At 47.1% G+C, this 16,922-nt stretch overlaps 1 protein-coding gene across 2 annotated transcripts in view; it reads left to right on the top strand.

The window, feature by feature from the left end:
* Positions 1–4,608: 4,608 nt before the first annotated feature.
* The window catches only part of LOC102682221 (tyrosine-protein kinase receptor UFO), a 40,992-nt gene continuing 28,678 nt past the window's right edge, over positions 4,609–16,922 (top strand). The window contains exons 1-6 of one of the 2 annotated variants that reach the window (XM_069186494.1): positions 4,609–4,855; positions 5,194–5,456; positions 9,719–9,923; positions 10,276–10,376; positions 10,629–10,811; positions 16,596–16,676. In XM_069186494.1, coding sequence (XP_069042595.1) covers positions 5,369–5,456; positions 9,719–9,923; positions 10,276–10,376; positions 10,629–10,811; positions 16,596–16,676 — 658 coding nt within the window. In that variant the 5' untranslated portion in view covers positions 4,609–4,855; positions 5,194–5,368. Of the gene's footprint in view, positions 5,457–9,718; positions 9,924–10,275; positions 10,377–10,628; positions 10,812–16,595; positions 16,677–16,922 lie in introns of both variants that reach the window. The other variant, XM_069186493.1, reaches the window with a different exon arrangement.

Genomic DNA, 16,922 nt, shown 5'->3' with positions numbered 1-16,922 from the left:
GCAGAGATTCTCTCTCCCTGCGTGACACAAGCAGTCTTTAGAAAGATGAAATACATAAAACCGAAAATTGGAAAATAATTCAAGATCCTAAATCGGGATTTTCAAAACCAGATTCCAGAGCTGTCTCTCCTTACGTGGCCGCATCCTCTACTCTCTCGATTGCACTGAAATGAAACACCACACAGGAAGAAAAAACCTTCTGGGGAACTGAGGACTTTAAGATTGGAAAGATACTACTTTCTCTATTAAAAGGTTACATACATCATCTGCTCGTGAGGAGTCGCTCCTATCTTTCTTAAACTTTGTCCCCAGATTACTAGTGATACACACAGGCTGACACAGATTACTGGCTCTGCTCCCCCTCCCCCGCTACACTTCAATCAGAATCAGATTGCCTTTTCACTCTGCCTCCTGGATTAATCATCTACAGGATTGCTTCTCTGCAGATGGGCAGTCTGGGACAGGGAGCTGTGTGCCTGTCCCACTTTAATCTCTAACAGGATGTGTGCGTATCTCTGTAATAATAATAATAATAATAATAATAATAATAATAATAATAATAATAATAATAATAATTGCTTATACTTATATAGCGCTTTTCTGGACACTCCACTCAAAGCGCTTTACGCTCCCTACTGCCCCCCTCGCAACCTGCGCTTGTCTCACTCCAGTCTCCCGTCCTCCAAGCTCACTCTGGGGGTGACAGGGCCTTCTCCTGCTGCGCCCCAAAGCCCCCGAATTCTATCCCCAAGGATATCAGAGCGTCACCGTCCCTCAGTGCCTTCAGATCCAGACTCAGACAGATTCTTTAGAAAGGCTTTTGTTTGCTTGATGTCTGTCCCTTTGCATCTTCTATTACATTTTCAACACATCTGTGTCTTTGTGCTATCTCTTTGTGCCAATTTTATCTCCTATCTTTGTTGCTGTTCTCATTGTTTTAACTTTGTTATCTTTCTGTAAAGTACTTTGGAAAGTTACCTTTAAAGGTGGTATATCAAATGTAATTATAACAATGATAATGATGATGATGATGATTATTATTATTATTATTGTTGTTGTTATTATTATTATTGCAAATTGCTCCAGTTGACTAGGAATAACAACCCCCTACACTTAAGCGTGGTGAAAGGCTTGAAAGATTCATAGAGTGTTTTACTGACAGTACATCTGGTTGACCCGCTTGGCTGAGGACCAGCCTTGTGACCACAGGACGAGGGGGTCAAGACCCCTGTGCAGACTGAGGGGTGACCAGGGGCAGCTGCAGGGGGAGAGAAGGAGCTGGCACGCAGTATTGCTTGTTAACAGCAGGAGATGACGTCATGAATGAATGTGATTTGGGACCGCTGAGGTTGACTGTGCTTGGCTGTGGTTGTGGTTCCTCCCCGACTTTGTAAACTCCATCTAATAGAATTTGTTCTGTTTTGAATGATCTTATTAAATAAAGGAATTAAATCAAAGTTATTACTAAGGGTGTTATTGTAGAGATTGTTGAGACCCTTAGCAAAAGTGATTGATGAGGTGTTGCATTAGGTTTTACTCGTAATTGCTATGTGCACTTTAACCCTCTCTGCGCTGTCTCATGGCTTTGGTGTCTGCCTGGTGGTTTTGGTTTCCTGGCAGCTGTAGCAGCAGGAGAGCCTGTGGTAGCTCTAGAAGCAGCAGCTGTAGTTACACCACTGGCAGTACCAGTAGGAGAGGCACTGGCAATGTAGTGGTAGCAGGATCGACAGGAGCATCAGTATCAGCAGTAATAATAATAATAATAATAATAATAAACTTTATTTTATATAGCGCCTTTAAAGGTGGCTTCTCAAAGAGCTTTACAGAATGACAACAACAATAAATAAAAAGAATACACAAGATAAAACACAATTACAATACACAGAGGAGACCGTGGATGGGGGTACTAAGAGAAGCAGAGGAGTGAAGAATGGAACCAGTTCAGTAAAGGCTTTTCTAAAGAAGAAGGTTCTGAGTCTGGATTTGAAGGAGTTTAGAGCAGGTGACTCTCTGATATCCTTGGGCAGAGAGGTCCAGAGCTTGGCATAACAGGAGAAGGCCCTGTCACCCATACAATGTAGACAGGCTTGGGGGACAGATACTGTAGGAGACCAGAATTTGAAGAGCGGAGGTTGCGAGGTGGGGAGTAGGGCGATAATAGTTCAGACAGGTACTGAGGTGCCAAGCCATGCAGAGTCTTGTAGGTGAGCATGAGGATTTTGAAGTCGACAAGAAACTTGACAGGAAGCCAGTGCAAGGACTCCAGGATAGGAGTAATGTGATCACTTGCACTAGACCTGGTCAGGATTCTGGCTGACGATTTTTGGACATACTGTTGTTTGTTCAATGTGGATTTAGATATCCCAGCGAGTAGAGCATTACAGTCAATTTGAGAGAAAACAAATGTGTTGATCAGCTTTTCAGCCACAGTTAGTGATAGCATAGGGTGTAGTCTAGCAATATTTCTGAGGTGAAAAAAATACGTTTTGACAATATGCTGCACATGTGGGTCGAACGTTAAGCCAGAATCGAATATCACCCCAAGGTTTTTCAATTTAGAATGAAGCCCAAGAACGGTACCATCCACAGACAGGGTTACAGGACTGGCTTTACGAAGTTGATGGGGGGGTGCCAATAAGCATGACTTCAGTCTTGTCACAGTTAAGATGAAGGAAATTTTGAGTCATCCAAGTACTAGTAATTGCAGGAGCCTCAGCAGTAGAAGTAACTTTTTTGCAGCAGTAGTAACTGTATACAGAGGCGCAGATCAATGGTTTGAGTTCTGTATCCATAAATGGAAACACAGAGGTTTGAATCCTTGAGAGTGTGCAGATGGGGTACAGCAGGGTACCTCACTTAGTGTGCATCTCTGAAATACCCAGCAGTATAAATACAGTAGGTACAAAAAGAAATATTAAGATGAATTGTATAAAGTCAGTACCCAGAAATAAATGAACAGAACTATCAAATCCTCATTAATATTATCACGTCTCTGTTTTTGGCAGCTATTTCTGTATCTTTGACCAGACTGGAGCGGAAGCCAACGGTAATTCCCAAATATGGCCACGAGGTGGAGCCATACACTAAGGGGACACCGCCAGCGGCGAGAGCTCGGAATTTCAAACTTCTCCCATTTCCGGTCTTTGGCGATACCCAGACTACTGTCTGTGTTCTTTACGATGGGCGCGTGAATACGTGTGGTCCGATGATAATCGAATACTTTAGCCAATCGATGACCCCTATATTTATCCGACGCAAACAGAACCTTTACCAGTAAGAGTGCAAAGTGACGTTTTAACAGTCGACCCGGGCTGTGTGATAATAGGCTTTGCAGCAATCTAAAGCGCTACCAGCACTCGCATATCAGATAAACCCAGTAAACGCAAATAAAGTCTGTTTTGATGACCGTACAACAGATAGGATCCTGAATGCCTCGCTCTCCCCCTCGCCTGTCCTCACACACCCTCTCTCTCTCTCTTTCTCCCCATCAGAAGCCCGTCTCCCTCTTCCTCCCGCCCTCCCTGAGCCCCAGTCCTCTATTGAGGAGACAATGGGGTCTTTCTCCTTCTTCAGCGCGTCTCCGTGTCGCGGACCCTGGGAACTCCGCGAAGCCTCTTAAAGGAACAGCACCCCCCCCGATGGGGGCTGGGGGTCTTCGGGCCAGCACGGCCCTCCTCACTTCACACACCCTGCGGATCAGACGGGCCTGCGGGCGTGACCTCCTGGCCTCCCCGGGGTCCGAGGAGGAGCACGGGGGGGTCGAGGTGGGGAGGGCGCGGCAGAGGTCCAGGTGTGATCCCAGTGTGATACCGCTCCAAGCACAGATGTTCCCTACCCCCACCCCTCTCTGTGCACAGAAGTGCCCTCTGTCTCATTCAGTGGTCAGTTGGAGACGGACAACCCCTTATCTTCTGGTTTAGCGCGTGACATCGCCGCCCCGCGGCCGCGGATCAATCCCGTCAGAAGCCCGCCGGGCTGTGACGTCACGCAGCCTCACGGCTCACACGGGCGACTGGAGACGGAGCCTTAATCGCTCTGTGCTGAAGTAAGGGTTTACTCAGCCAGCAAGCGCAATTACCCCCCAAAACTCCGCCGTCCCCCCACCCACCCACCCGCTCGTTCACACCTGAAACCCGGGGCACTGCCATGCGTGTGCGGACAGGGACAACTGGAAATTCCACTTTCTAAGGAGGAAAAAAAAATCACGAGAGACGAACTGCAAACTTCTGACTATTCCCAGGCGTAATGGCTGCCAGAATCCCCAGTCTTGGAGTCTGCAGTCCAGCGTAGGGAACACACAGAGCACACAACCACCTCATCCCTGACACCCAGACCCCTGGACAGACGGGTACACACAGCGCGCAAATTACAACTGAAAATGCTTCGCCATTACTAAAAATAAACTCAAGAGCACACTGTAAGCGTCTAAAACAACAACAACAACAACAACAACAACTCCTCTCTCGATGGAAAAGTGACACTGACTGTGAAGACTTAACATACTGTACTGTCGCTGTTCACTTACTCCGCGGCCAGGCCACGGGGATGGACAAGGCAGCGAGAGGGAGGGGGGCTCGATGGAGGGAGGGCGGAGGATGTGGGGAGAGAGGGTGGAGAGGGGCCGAGTGAAGGAATCTTGAGTTTTGTTTGAAGAAAAAACAAAGTCGAAAACAGGGAGAAGGGGGATGCGCGAGCGCTCGGGAGGCTGAGTCCGGCGAGGCGCGCGGGTCGGGTTGGGTCGGGTCGGGACCAGTCGGTTCGCCAGAAGTCTCCTGACTGAAGTCCACTTCCACTTTCACACGAGAAGAGCGAACTTTGTGTGCTGTGGTGTTGCTATTTTGACTGGACGTGCCCTGTGAGTTCCCGAAGACGCGGTCGCTGCCTTCGCCTCAGCGGAATACAGTGCAGTGGCTCTTGTTTTCATCAATGATCGCTATTCATTGTAGGATTAGTTTTAATTCCAGAATACTTTCGCTGGGGTGTTTTAAAACTTGATCCAAAAAGCAAACGACAGTCAACGGTGGCTCTTCAATATATATTTATTGGACTCTGAACAGTGACTTCGTTTTCGGGACTTATCGAAGTTTCAGTTTCAGAAGAACTGGTTTCAGTTGCGTCTTTAAACGAAAAATATTTTTTAAAGATAGATATATTCAGAAATAAAAAAAAATCCTCTGTCATATTTACTATTAGAAAGTAGCCTCGCCCGGGTCCGCAGGCTGCCTCAGGTCGGTGTCCCGGCCGGGAGTCATGCGGTGACACCCAGAGGAGCAGCCAGCGGAACCAGCTCGGGGGACCCGCTGCAGGAGATCCGGGGAGTCGGGGGAGACCGCATCCTTCCCAGGCGGGGCGACAAGAAGGCGCTGCGATGCTGCGGGATCTGTGCGGGGGCGCGGTGCTTCTGGCGCTGGTGCTCTCATCACTGTGGACACGGGGCGGCGCCGAAACGCAGAAGGGTGAGTGACCGCAACACAATACAGGTACAGAGAAAGTGAAATAACACTGGGAGGACAACACTGCTAATACTGCACCTGCACTGACACAGCACCACTGCTAAGACTGCTACAGCACCACTGCTAATACTGCACCTGCACTGACACAGCACCACTGCTAAGACTGCTACAGCACCACTGCTAATACTGCACCTGCACTGACACAGCACCACTGCTAATACTGCACCTGCACTGACACAGCACCACTGCTAATACTGCACCTGCACTGACACAGCACCACTGCTAATACTGCTACAGCACTGACACAACACCACTGCTAATACTGCTACAGCACTGACACAGCACCACTGCTAATACTGCTACAGCACCACTGCTAATACTGCTACAGCACTGACACAACACCACTGCTAATACTGCACCTGCACTGACACAGCACCACTGCTAATACTGCTACAGCACCACTGCTAATACTGCTACAGCACTGACACAACACCACTGCTAATACTGCACCTGTACTGACACAGCACCACTGCTAATACTGCACCTGCACTGACACAGCACCACTGCTAATACTGCACCTGCACTGACACAGCACCACTGCTAATACTGCACCTGCACTGACACAGCACCACTGCTAATACTGCTACAGCACCACTGCTAATACTGCTACAGCACTGACACAACACCACTGCTAATACTGCACCTGCACTGACACAGCACCACTGCTAATACTGCTACAGCACCACTGCTAATACTGCTACAGCACCACTGCTAATACTGCTACAGCACTGACACAGCACCACTGCTAATACTGCACCTGCACTGATACAGCACCAATGCTAACACTGCTACAGCACTGGCACAGTACCACTGCTGATACAGCTACAGCACTGACACAGCACCACTGCTAATACTACACCTGCACTGACACAGCACCACTGCTAATACTGCTACAGCACTGACATTGATACACTGCCCAGAGCTGTGGCAGTGTACTTCACAGGTACTGTAGAAATCTAGACCACTGTGCAGGGGCTGTGTCATTATACTCCTCCACGAGGACATAAGAATCTCGTGACTTGCGACTAGGATGTGTCAGAGCACTTCACATACACTATAAGAATCCAGATCAGTGCAACTCGTTGTGAGTGGGTGGTTGATTAATTGAAAATTTGAATGAGTCAGAAAGAGAGGGAGAAGGAGAAGAAGAGAGGTTTGTTATGGAAGGAATGAATCAGAGGTGATTTGAAGTTGAAAAATATTGTCAAGGGTCAGAGAAAGAACTGAATGAGAAAGGGGAGAAAGCAGAAGGAAAAGAGCTAGGCAAAGAAAAAGAAAGAGGAACCAGCTCTTGGAGAATGAGAGAAGAAGAGAAGAGAGCAGAGTTAGACGAGGAAGGAGATACTTGGAAAGGATCTTGAATCCTTGAATGACCGATTGGAGGAGGAATTCTCTGTGCACAGACTTATCTCAGGAAAGAGGCTGGAGCCAGGGAGAGACAGAGGAGGATGAGGGAGGCAGGGTGGTACTAATGCGTTTGAGCGGAAGTGTGCTTGGTGTTTTGGCAGAACCAATTCATTCTGTAACACCTACAGTGGGTCTGAATGTGATTGTAAACCGAAATGGATGAAGGAGAGAGAGACACTTTAAGGGATTCCCTTTAGTGTAAGAAGCTAGCTTCTGAGGTTGTAACACAGTATGTGTGTATAGATAGATAGATAATACTTTATTAATCCCGTAGGGAAATTGATGAAATTGAATTGAATTGATCATTGAATTGATGATTGTATTTATCAATGGATCAACCGCGGAATATCTGAATAATAAATAGCTCTGACTCTTTCACAGTATTGGACAGCTGAACCATCTAAAAAGAGTTCTAATTCAGCTTTGCATGTAAGAAGCCAGAGGTAGGTGCAAAAACAGCTCTTTTCCTATTATAAGGTCTCATCAGTGTAGTACAGGCGTACTATGCCCAGCAATATGACAGGTGTATATATGCACCTTACAAGAAATCCCTGAAAGGGTTATGGTGATTTTAACTGTAAACTGAAGTCACTATGACTCTTTGTATATAAGACCTTTAACATAAACAAAGCAGAATTGGATCACTAGATGGTTCTGCTGTCTAGCTCAATGAAACCATAAGAACTAATCCGTATATACTGTATCTGTCCAACAACTGTCTAGTAAAATGTGGGATACGAGGCACTTCCGTACAACGTGCCAGCACCCACTGTGCAAACAAAACTGTTTTTGCCCTTGTTTATAAAGACACTGGGTCTTTAAAACACCCCAAAGTCAGTAACGCCTGAAAAGCATACGATGTTGTGATGTTTTCTCAATGGCAGTGAAGTTTTTTTTATAAACCAAATGGCTTTTTGTCCGTCTTAAAGCACCAAAAGTATTATTTTAAAATACTTTGTGAACATTCACTTGAATGCAGATGGCAGTAAACGAAAACAGAATGAGAGCAGATAATCCCCCACAAGGACAGAATACTAACACATACTGTACGTGGTGTGTGACAGTGTGTTGGTATGTGTGTATAACCTTGTGTGTCAGTGTGAGTGTGTGTTAGTGGTGTGTGATAGTGTGTTGGTATGTGTGTGTATAACCTTGTGTGTCAGTGTTAGTGGTGTGTGAAAGTGTGTTTGTATGTGTGTGTGTGTGTTAGTGGTGTGTGATAGTGTGTTGGTATGTGTGTGTAGGACCTTGTGTGTCACTGTGCGTGTGCATGTCAGTATTTGTCACAGGGTATGTCCGTATGTGAGTCAGTGTGTGTGTGATAGTGTGTGTCAGGTCGGTACTCTGGGGGCATTCTTCACTATGACAACGGGATAGAACTGCACCCCAGACCATAGAGGTGAAGGGTGAGAGGTCAGGGTCTAATTCAAGACAAAGAGGAAGGGCCAGGCAGGGAGGGGGGCTGCTGATGGGCCTGAGAAAACTTCACTGAGACGCAAGACGGCCATAGCAAAAGGGACAAGCAAGAGTCAGGGAGCAAGGGTGGTGAAAAGGGAAGAAGAAAGGATGAGAAGGGAAAGAATGAGGGATTGAACAAGAGGATCAGTGACAGTGGAATAGGAAGAGACTGCAAGTGGAAGAGGGAGTGAGGGAGAGAGAGGAGAGTGTGCATACAGCAGTGTGCTGTGGGAGTGATGTTGGACACAGTCCTACACTCAGTGCTGGTGATGCAATACTCTGCAACACAGTCCACAACCTGTACATTTCTCACCATAGCAGACCAGTTTACATGTATGAAACACCAGAGAGACTTCAACACTGACACCGAGCATCTGCATTTACACACAGCACAACCCTGACACTGAACATCTGATTAACACTCAACCCAGACAATGAGCAATCTTCATTAACACACAACGCCAACAGTGAGCAATCTCCTCTAACACACAATACTGACAGTAAGCAGTCTGCATTAACACACAACACTGACCCTGAGCAATCTCCACTAGCACACAGCTGCATTATCACAAAGCACAGAGGGAGAGACATCCATATGTGAGTCTGTTACCTTGACCTGACATTCACTATCAGTGTGTTCACTCAGCAAAACAGCAAAACCGCTGGAGAAGGAAGAGGCCATTGTCTTTAGCATTTATCAGACTGCTTGTGGGCTCCAGTTTCTTTCCTGGGAGGTGCAGTAGAGATGACTTTCTGATATGACTGAGGAAGATGGTCATGTTCATGATCATTAGCTTACAGAGGCTATCGTGGGCATCCTGTAATGCTTCCAGGATGTGTAACTATATTATGGGAACCCACAAAAGTGTATGGCGTCTCAGTCAATTCTGAGAATGTTTAAAAATAACTGTATGCGGATGCCTGTATATTAGTTTGTTATGGGGTCCTTGGCTTCTTACACTAATCCAGTTCTTTAACCTTTGCCCTGCTACTAGCTGCAATCCTAAACCTTTAACATCCTGTTAAATAGCTAAATCACATCACATTTAAATAGAATAAACTGTGTACAAGACACCATTCAGTCAAGCACACATAAGTGCACCAGCACACATGCTGTAGGTGCCTGTCTGTGGACATTGCCAGTTCCACCGCTGTCTGGCCTCTCCAGGAGCTCTGAAGACACAGAGATGACGGTGTAAAATGACTCCTGTTTTGTAGGTCTTGCCAGCCAGGTGACAATCCCGGAATGTCCCTGTCCTGTCTGTTTTCCGGCCCTCTCCATGCTGCTGTGTCCGACGGGGTCTTTAGGTTGGTCTGACTGGCTGTGCTCTTGTGTGCAGGGTTGCAGTTTGTGCAGGACCCTGGTAATGTGACCTCATCCCTGGGGAAGCCAGTGAGTCTGCGCTGTGAACTGCAGGGAGAAGGGGTGCAGGATCCCCCCGATATTGTGTGGCAGAGAGACGGGACGCCCCTGGACCTCGCTGATACCAACCAGATGCACATGTCCATGAACGAGGACAGCTGGCTGGCTGTGAGCATGCTAAGGTGTGGTGAGCTCTGTCACTGCCTATCTAACTGCCTATCTAACTGGATTAACTCTTCTCTCCCAGTGCAGTGTGTGGATTAACTCTTCTCTCCCAGTGGAGTGTGTGGATTAACTCTTCTCTCCCAGTGCAGTGTGTGGATTAACTCTTCTCTCCCAGTGGAGTGTGTGGATTAACTCTTCTCTCTCAGTGCAGTGTGTGGATTAACTCTTCTCTCCCAGTGGAGTGTGTGGATTAACTCTTCTCTCCCAGTGCAGTGTGTGGATTAACTCTTCTCTCCCAGTGCAGTGTGTGGATTAACTCTTCTCTCTTAGAACAGAATATGCATATTAACCCAATCTCATCTTCCTCAGGATTGAAGAAGTACATCTATCTGATATGGGAGTGTATCGCTGTGTGGTGACTGTAGGCGGGCAGGACACTGTCTCCCTGGAGGGTCACATTGAGTTGGAGGGTAAGTCCTGCAATCTGTCCGTCTTTCCTGAAAAACGACAGGACTGAGCTTTGTTTCTCACCCACGTCTCTGTGTGTCTGTGTGCCTGTCTCTCTTTTTGTTTGTGGGTTTGTCTGCCCAACTATCAGGTCAGAATGAACCATACCTAGCCATCACCTGAACTCTGATTTGAATGATCCTCTCTTAATGGTCTCTTCTTCCTCCCCTCCTCCACTCCTCTTTCTTACTCTTCTCCCATTCATTCTCTTTCAGGCCTCCCTCACTTCTCTGAGGAGCCCCAGGACAAGACAGTGGCTGCCAATCACAGTTTCAGCCTGGTGTGTCGGGCCCATGGCCCCCCAGAGCCCGTCCATGTCATCTGGCTGCAGGATGGGGCGCCCCTCAACAAACTGGATCAGCCCCTCGCCCTCTCTCCCTCCACACTGACTCTCTCAGGTACCGTCTCACTCTCTCCCTCAGTGTGTATGTTTATATTTTTCAGTTTTTCAGTCTGGCAAGCAGATGGTATGATGGCCTCCATATCCTGCTATCTGTATATCAGTATATCACTATATCACTGTCAGTACAGCAGTGTGCCAGTATGTCACTGTGTCAGTGCAGCAGTGTACCAGTATATCACTGTGTCAGTGCATCAGTGCGCCAGTATATCACTGTGTCAGTACAGCAGTGTGCCAGTATCTCACTGGTCAGTACAGCAGTGTGCCAGTATGTCACTGTGTGAGTGCATCAGTGTGGCAGTATATCACTGTGTCAGTACAGCAGTGTGCCAGTATGTCACTGTGTGAGTGCATCAGTGTGGCAGTATGTCACTGTGTGAGTGCATCAGTGTGCCAGTATATCACTGTGTCAGTACAGCAGTGTGCCAGTATGTCACTGTGTGAGTGCATCAGTGTGCCAGTATGTCACTGTGTCAGTACAGCAGTGTGCCAGTATGTCACTGTGTCAGTACAGCAGTGTGCCAGTATATCACAGTGTGAGCGCATCAGTGTGGCAGTATATCACTGTGTCAGTACAGCAGTACAGCAGGGTGCCAGTATATCACCGTGTCAGTATAGCAGTGTACCAGTATATCACTGTGTCGGTGCATCGGTGTGCCAGTATGTCACTGTGTCAGTATGGCAGTGTGCCAGTAAATCACTGTCTCAGTAGAGACTGAGCCAGTATATCACTGTGTCAGTACGGCAGTGTGCCAGTATGTCACTGTGTAGTGCAGTGCGCTAATACATTACTGTGCAAGTACATCAGTATAATTGTGTGTCAGTACAGCACACCGTATAACAGAAAGACTTACGTATCTTTTGAAGTTGGTTTAAAAAAACTAAAAATATCATACTGTAATCTCAATAGCTTTGCATGGAGCAAATTCATATCTGTCATAATTCATTTAAGCCCAGAAAACACAAGGTTCACATTTATTTACAGCCCTGTAGGTAGCAGTTTGTAAATTCTTCCTTGGCAGGGATTATGCCAAGAGTAGTGTGCATAGTACTGAATGTCTTCCATATGTTACCTCCTTTTATAGCCCTGAGAAGCAGGAAGCCTTCTGAGGCTCTTATATAGCTCCAAGGCTCCCACCGCACTTCCAAAGAGTAGAGTGTTATTGTAGATTTGTTTGTGTTGGATTTCATTTAAAGACATTTCTAGAGGTCTGGATAAACGTGACCCCTGCATTTTCTGGAATTCAATTAATTTTTTATGACAAATACGACTCTGTAGCTGTATTATAATTCCAGTAGAACATTTTTTAAGCAAGGCACATTATCCAATCTGTAAATCCTCTTGAATGATTGTATTTTGTTCCGGTTTCTTTGGGGGGTATGAATAAATCGGAGGACACTGTCATTCCACTCAAGAGGCAGGAATGTTAGCAGCTGGAGAGGAGGCAGGGGGCTGGGGCTCTGTTGTTATTTGAATTTGAATCGAGACCACAGAGCCTATCAGGTATTTCCTCTGCCTCTCTAACTCAAACGGTGGCACGAGACTGCAGGGGTGACTCAGGGTGCAGGCGTCCAGACAAAGAGGGTAAACAGCCCGGAGATCAAAGCTGTCAGCCCCCTCTGTCGCAGAAGCTGCGGGCTGAGTCAAGGAGGGACAGAACTCAGTCACGGCTTGAGGGCTGGAGCACAGTTAGTCACCGGGGAGGAATGTGTGGTGTTCTGGCTTAGTGAGAGTCTCCAGGAGCCACAGCCTCGCTTAAGACATGCAACTGTTAGCAACTAATTGGAGCAGACACTTAGGCCCACCAAGAAACACCAGGAAGATCACAAAACAAAAGAAGACCATTCAGCCTTTCTTGTTCATTTGGTTGCCAGCAGATTAACGACTTTAAAAAAACCACCCTCATGCTGTTTCTTAAAGAATCTCAAGAGCTCAGTTTTAATAGCTCGCAGGAGTCTTCTTCAACACCCCAACAACTTTGTGTGTAAAGACGTTTCTCCTGGTTTCCGTCTGAATCCTGATTCTATGCCTGTACTGTTTTGTTCCCTCTGTCTGTCCAAATATGACCGTCCATGTTCGGACCAGGAATTACTCTGGTTGTTTTTCTTAGTGCTGCTTGTAGAGCAGCAACCCCTTGCATACAGCATGGCGATCAGACCTGAAGGCATCATTCCATGGAACTGGGGCTTTGCAGAATTATAAATAATAAAAACGTTGCTTCTGTTAAAGTCTTTAGGGGAATTCTATGAATGAAAGTGGAATGTTTTGTAATTGCTTTCTTACGTCATGCTTTCAGTATGAACTTTGAAGGAAATCCTGTATTACTTCATACCTAATTGTGGTTACTCTTCAGAAAGTTTTGCTAAAACCACTTCTGTCTAGAAAGGCTTTAAAGACCTGGGTAAAGGCATGGACTCCTGTACCCACTCAGGAGAGAACAAGACAGATCCCACCTGCCAGATACACCCATCACTTGCCACACTGAGCAGCGGCCACAGCACTGCTCAGCCAAGAGATTCACTGAAGCCAATTTAACTGCATGATTAATTAGCTGTTTGTTTAGTCTGTGTTAAATCGTTTTAGTTGAATAATTTTAAATGAACACGGTATTAAACAGTTAATTCATAAATCAGGGGACCAGATACGAGTCCTGAAAATCCCCAAATCCATTAACACAAATCAACCCAGTGGACATGGGAACAGGAGGCACTTTACACAAAGGGTTGCGGATGCATGGAACAAGTTACCTATTTATGCTGTCAAAGATGATGTCAAACATTGCTCGGCTTAATTAGCTACTAGTAATCAAACAAGCTAGCTGGGCCAAAAGGTGGCATGTTGTTGTGCCTTTCATACATTCTTGAAGAGCAGTAGCTTACAAGGCCAGTGCTACATTACAGTATTCCTTGTGCAGAAAAGACACCAAGGCAGAACGAACACAAGTCCCAGAGCCCGCCAGTGGCAACAGCTGGCCCAGTCCAGGCCACTGTCCAGTGGAAACCTCACTGCCAGCCTGCATGGCCGATCACTGTTCCCACATCTGTGTCAAGCTGGTTGTTGGAAGTCCTTCCACTTGCTATGCGCCAAAGTTAGAAGTGAAAGAAACAGCAGGATGTCTGGGGATGTGAAACAGGCAGTCTCGGCACTCTGAGTTATTCTAACGCCTGGGGGAAGGCGAGTGTGTTGAAATATGTTTACAGCCCAGGTCTGCGTTGCACGGAGCTAACCTCAGGGGAAAACCTGGCTCAGGTCAACACAGTACAATGTGATACAACTCAGCACAACATGTATTGCACAGAACAACGGAAAGCAGTACTGTACAGCACAATACAGTGCAGGACAATAGAGTGTATATGAATGCGTGTGTTAGTGAGGGAATGTGAGTGTGCGTGTTAGTGCATGGTCTTGAGTGAGTGTGTGTCGGGTCAGTCACACATTTTCTTTCCCTGAAGGGAGAGAAAAGCAGAAGCAGGATTGTAGAGCTCAGCTGTTTCCAAACCCCACACTTCCCCCACTGGTCCTGTCAGCACACTGACACACACTGATGTAGTGGCACCGGGCACTGACACACTGTGCCCTGGGCTGTAACGGGAGCCGGTCCAGGCTCCCGCGAAGCGTAGTTCAGGACCCGATGCAGACGGTATAATCCGGAAGTAAGTGGAGAAGGACAACAGGGATGAGACGATGAGGATCAGGACGGGTTGACAGACAGGGGGGCGTGACTACGGTGATCCGGTGCTCGAGGGGCGTGGTGATGGCAAACAAGTTCAGGGAAGCCCAAAAGGGGGAATCCGGGGCGCAGTCCAAAGTCCAAAACCGGGGAATCCATCCTAGACTAAACAAACAGTTAAAATCCGGAACAGGGACAGGGAATAAAACCAGGATGACGAGGTCAAGCCTATGCCATCAGGTCTCTCCTGGACCAGCTGGGCACTGACACACACTGATATACTGACACACTGGGCACTGACACACACTGATTTACTGACACACTGGGCACTGACACACACTGATATACTGACACACTGGGCACTGACACACACTGATTTACTGACACACTGGGCACTGACACACACTGATTTACTGACACACTGGGCACTGACACACACTGATTTACTGACACACTGGGCACTGACACACACTGATATACTGACACACTGGGCACTGACACACACTGATTTACTGACACACTGGGTACTGACACACACTGATTTACTGACACACTGGGCACTGACACACACTGATATACTGACACACTGGGCACTGACACACACTGATTTACTGACACACTGGGCACTGACACACACTGCTTTACTGACACACTGGGCACTGACACACACTGATATACTGACACACTGGGCACTGACACACACTGATTTACTGACACACTGGGCACTGACACACACTGCTTTACTGACACACTGGGCACTGACACACACTGATATACTGACACACTGGGCACTGACACACACTGATATACTGACACACTGGGCACTGACACACACTGATTTACTGACACACTGGGCACTGACACACACTGCTTTACTGACACACTGGGCACTGACACACACTGATATACTGACGCACTGGGCACTGACACACACTGATTTACTGACACACTGGGCACTGACACACACTGATATACTGACACACTGGGCATTGACACACACTGATTTACTGACACACTGGGCACTGACACACACTGATATACTGACACACTGGGCACTGACACACACTGATATACTGACACACTGGGCACTGACACACACTGATTTACTGACACACTGGGCACTGACACACACTGATTTACTGACACACTGGGCACTGACACACACTGATATACTGACACACTGGGCACTGACACACACTGATTTACTGACACACTGGGCACTGACACACACTGATATACTGACTCACTGGGCACTGACACACACTGATTTACTGACACACTGGGCACTGACACACACTGATTTACTGACACACTGGGCACTGACACACACTGATATACTGACACACTGGGCACTGACACACACTGATTTACTGACACACTGGGCACTGACACACACTGATATACTGACACACTGGGCACTGACACACACTGATTTACTGACACACTGGGCACTGACACACACTGATATACTGACACACTGGGCACTGACACACACTGATTTACTGACACACTGGGCACTGACACACACTGATATACTGACACACTGGGCACTGACACACACTGCTTTACTGACACACTGGGTACTGACACACACTGATTTACTGACACACTGGGCACTGACACACACTGATATACTGACACACTGGGCACTGACACACACTGCTTTACTGACACACTGGGTACTGACACACACTGATTTACTGACACACTGGGTACTGACACACACTGATTTACTGACACATTGAGACTTAAATTTGTGGTGCACCAGGCACTGAACCAATGCAAGCTATATACAGTGGCTCTCTTAGACAGACACACTGATACAGTGAAGTAGAATCACACACAGTTGGGCGGACATCTGCAGTGTCTCTCTCCGACAGTTAGCGGTTAAGCCCTCAACAGAAACGCCCCACTCCTCTCACACGGTATCAGTATTAAGACCGGGTTCATGGCCGTTCAGGCTTGGCTACAGTGAAGCAATTGTCAAAGATGAGACAGGAAACAAACGATATTACTGTTCAAGGCCAATATTTACTCTGAACTGGATTACAAATGTTTCCTCACACTCTCTCTGACACGCGCTCTCTTGTTTTCGATCTCCCTCTCCGCAGGCATCAACAAGACCAGCAGTTTCTCCTGTGAGGCCCACAATCGTAAAGGGGTAGCGACTTCAGCCTCGGGGACTGTGACAGGTGGGGGACAGACTGGTTTCACTAGTGCTGTTCGGTGTATTGAAGTGCAGTCTGGGAGTTTAGGAGACAGTTAAGTGTGTAAAGATGCAGTCTGAGATAATGGGGTACATTCTGGGATACTGGAGTACAGTCTGAGATATAGAGGTATGGAGAGTATTGTGCTAAAAGACAGGATATTCTTGAATAAGGATCACAGGGCCCCGTTCTGAATATAGGGGTAGATTATGAAATAGTGGGGCACATTCC

The sequence above is a fragment of the Lepisosteus oculatus genome, chromosome 3, assembly GCF_040954835.1.
Source record: "Lepisosteus oculatus isolate fLepOcu1 chromosome 3, fLepOcu1.hap2, whole genome shotgun sequence".
NCBI classification, from domain to species: Eukaryota; Metazoa; Chordata; class Actinopteri; order Semionotiformes; family Lepisosteidae; genus Lepisosteus; species Lepisosteus oculatus.
The sequence above is the reverse complement of the archived record's forward strand: the minus strand, read 5'-3'. Positions and strand labels throughout refer to the sequence as shown.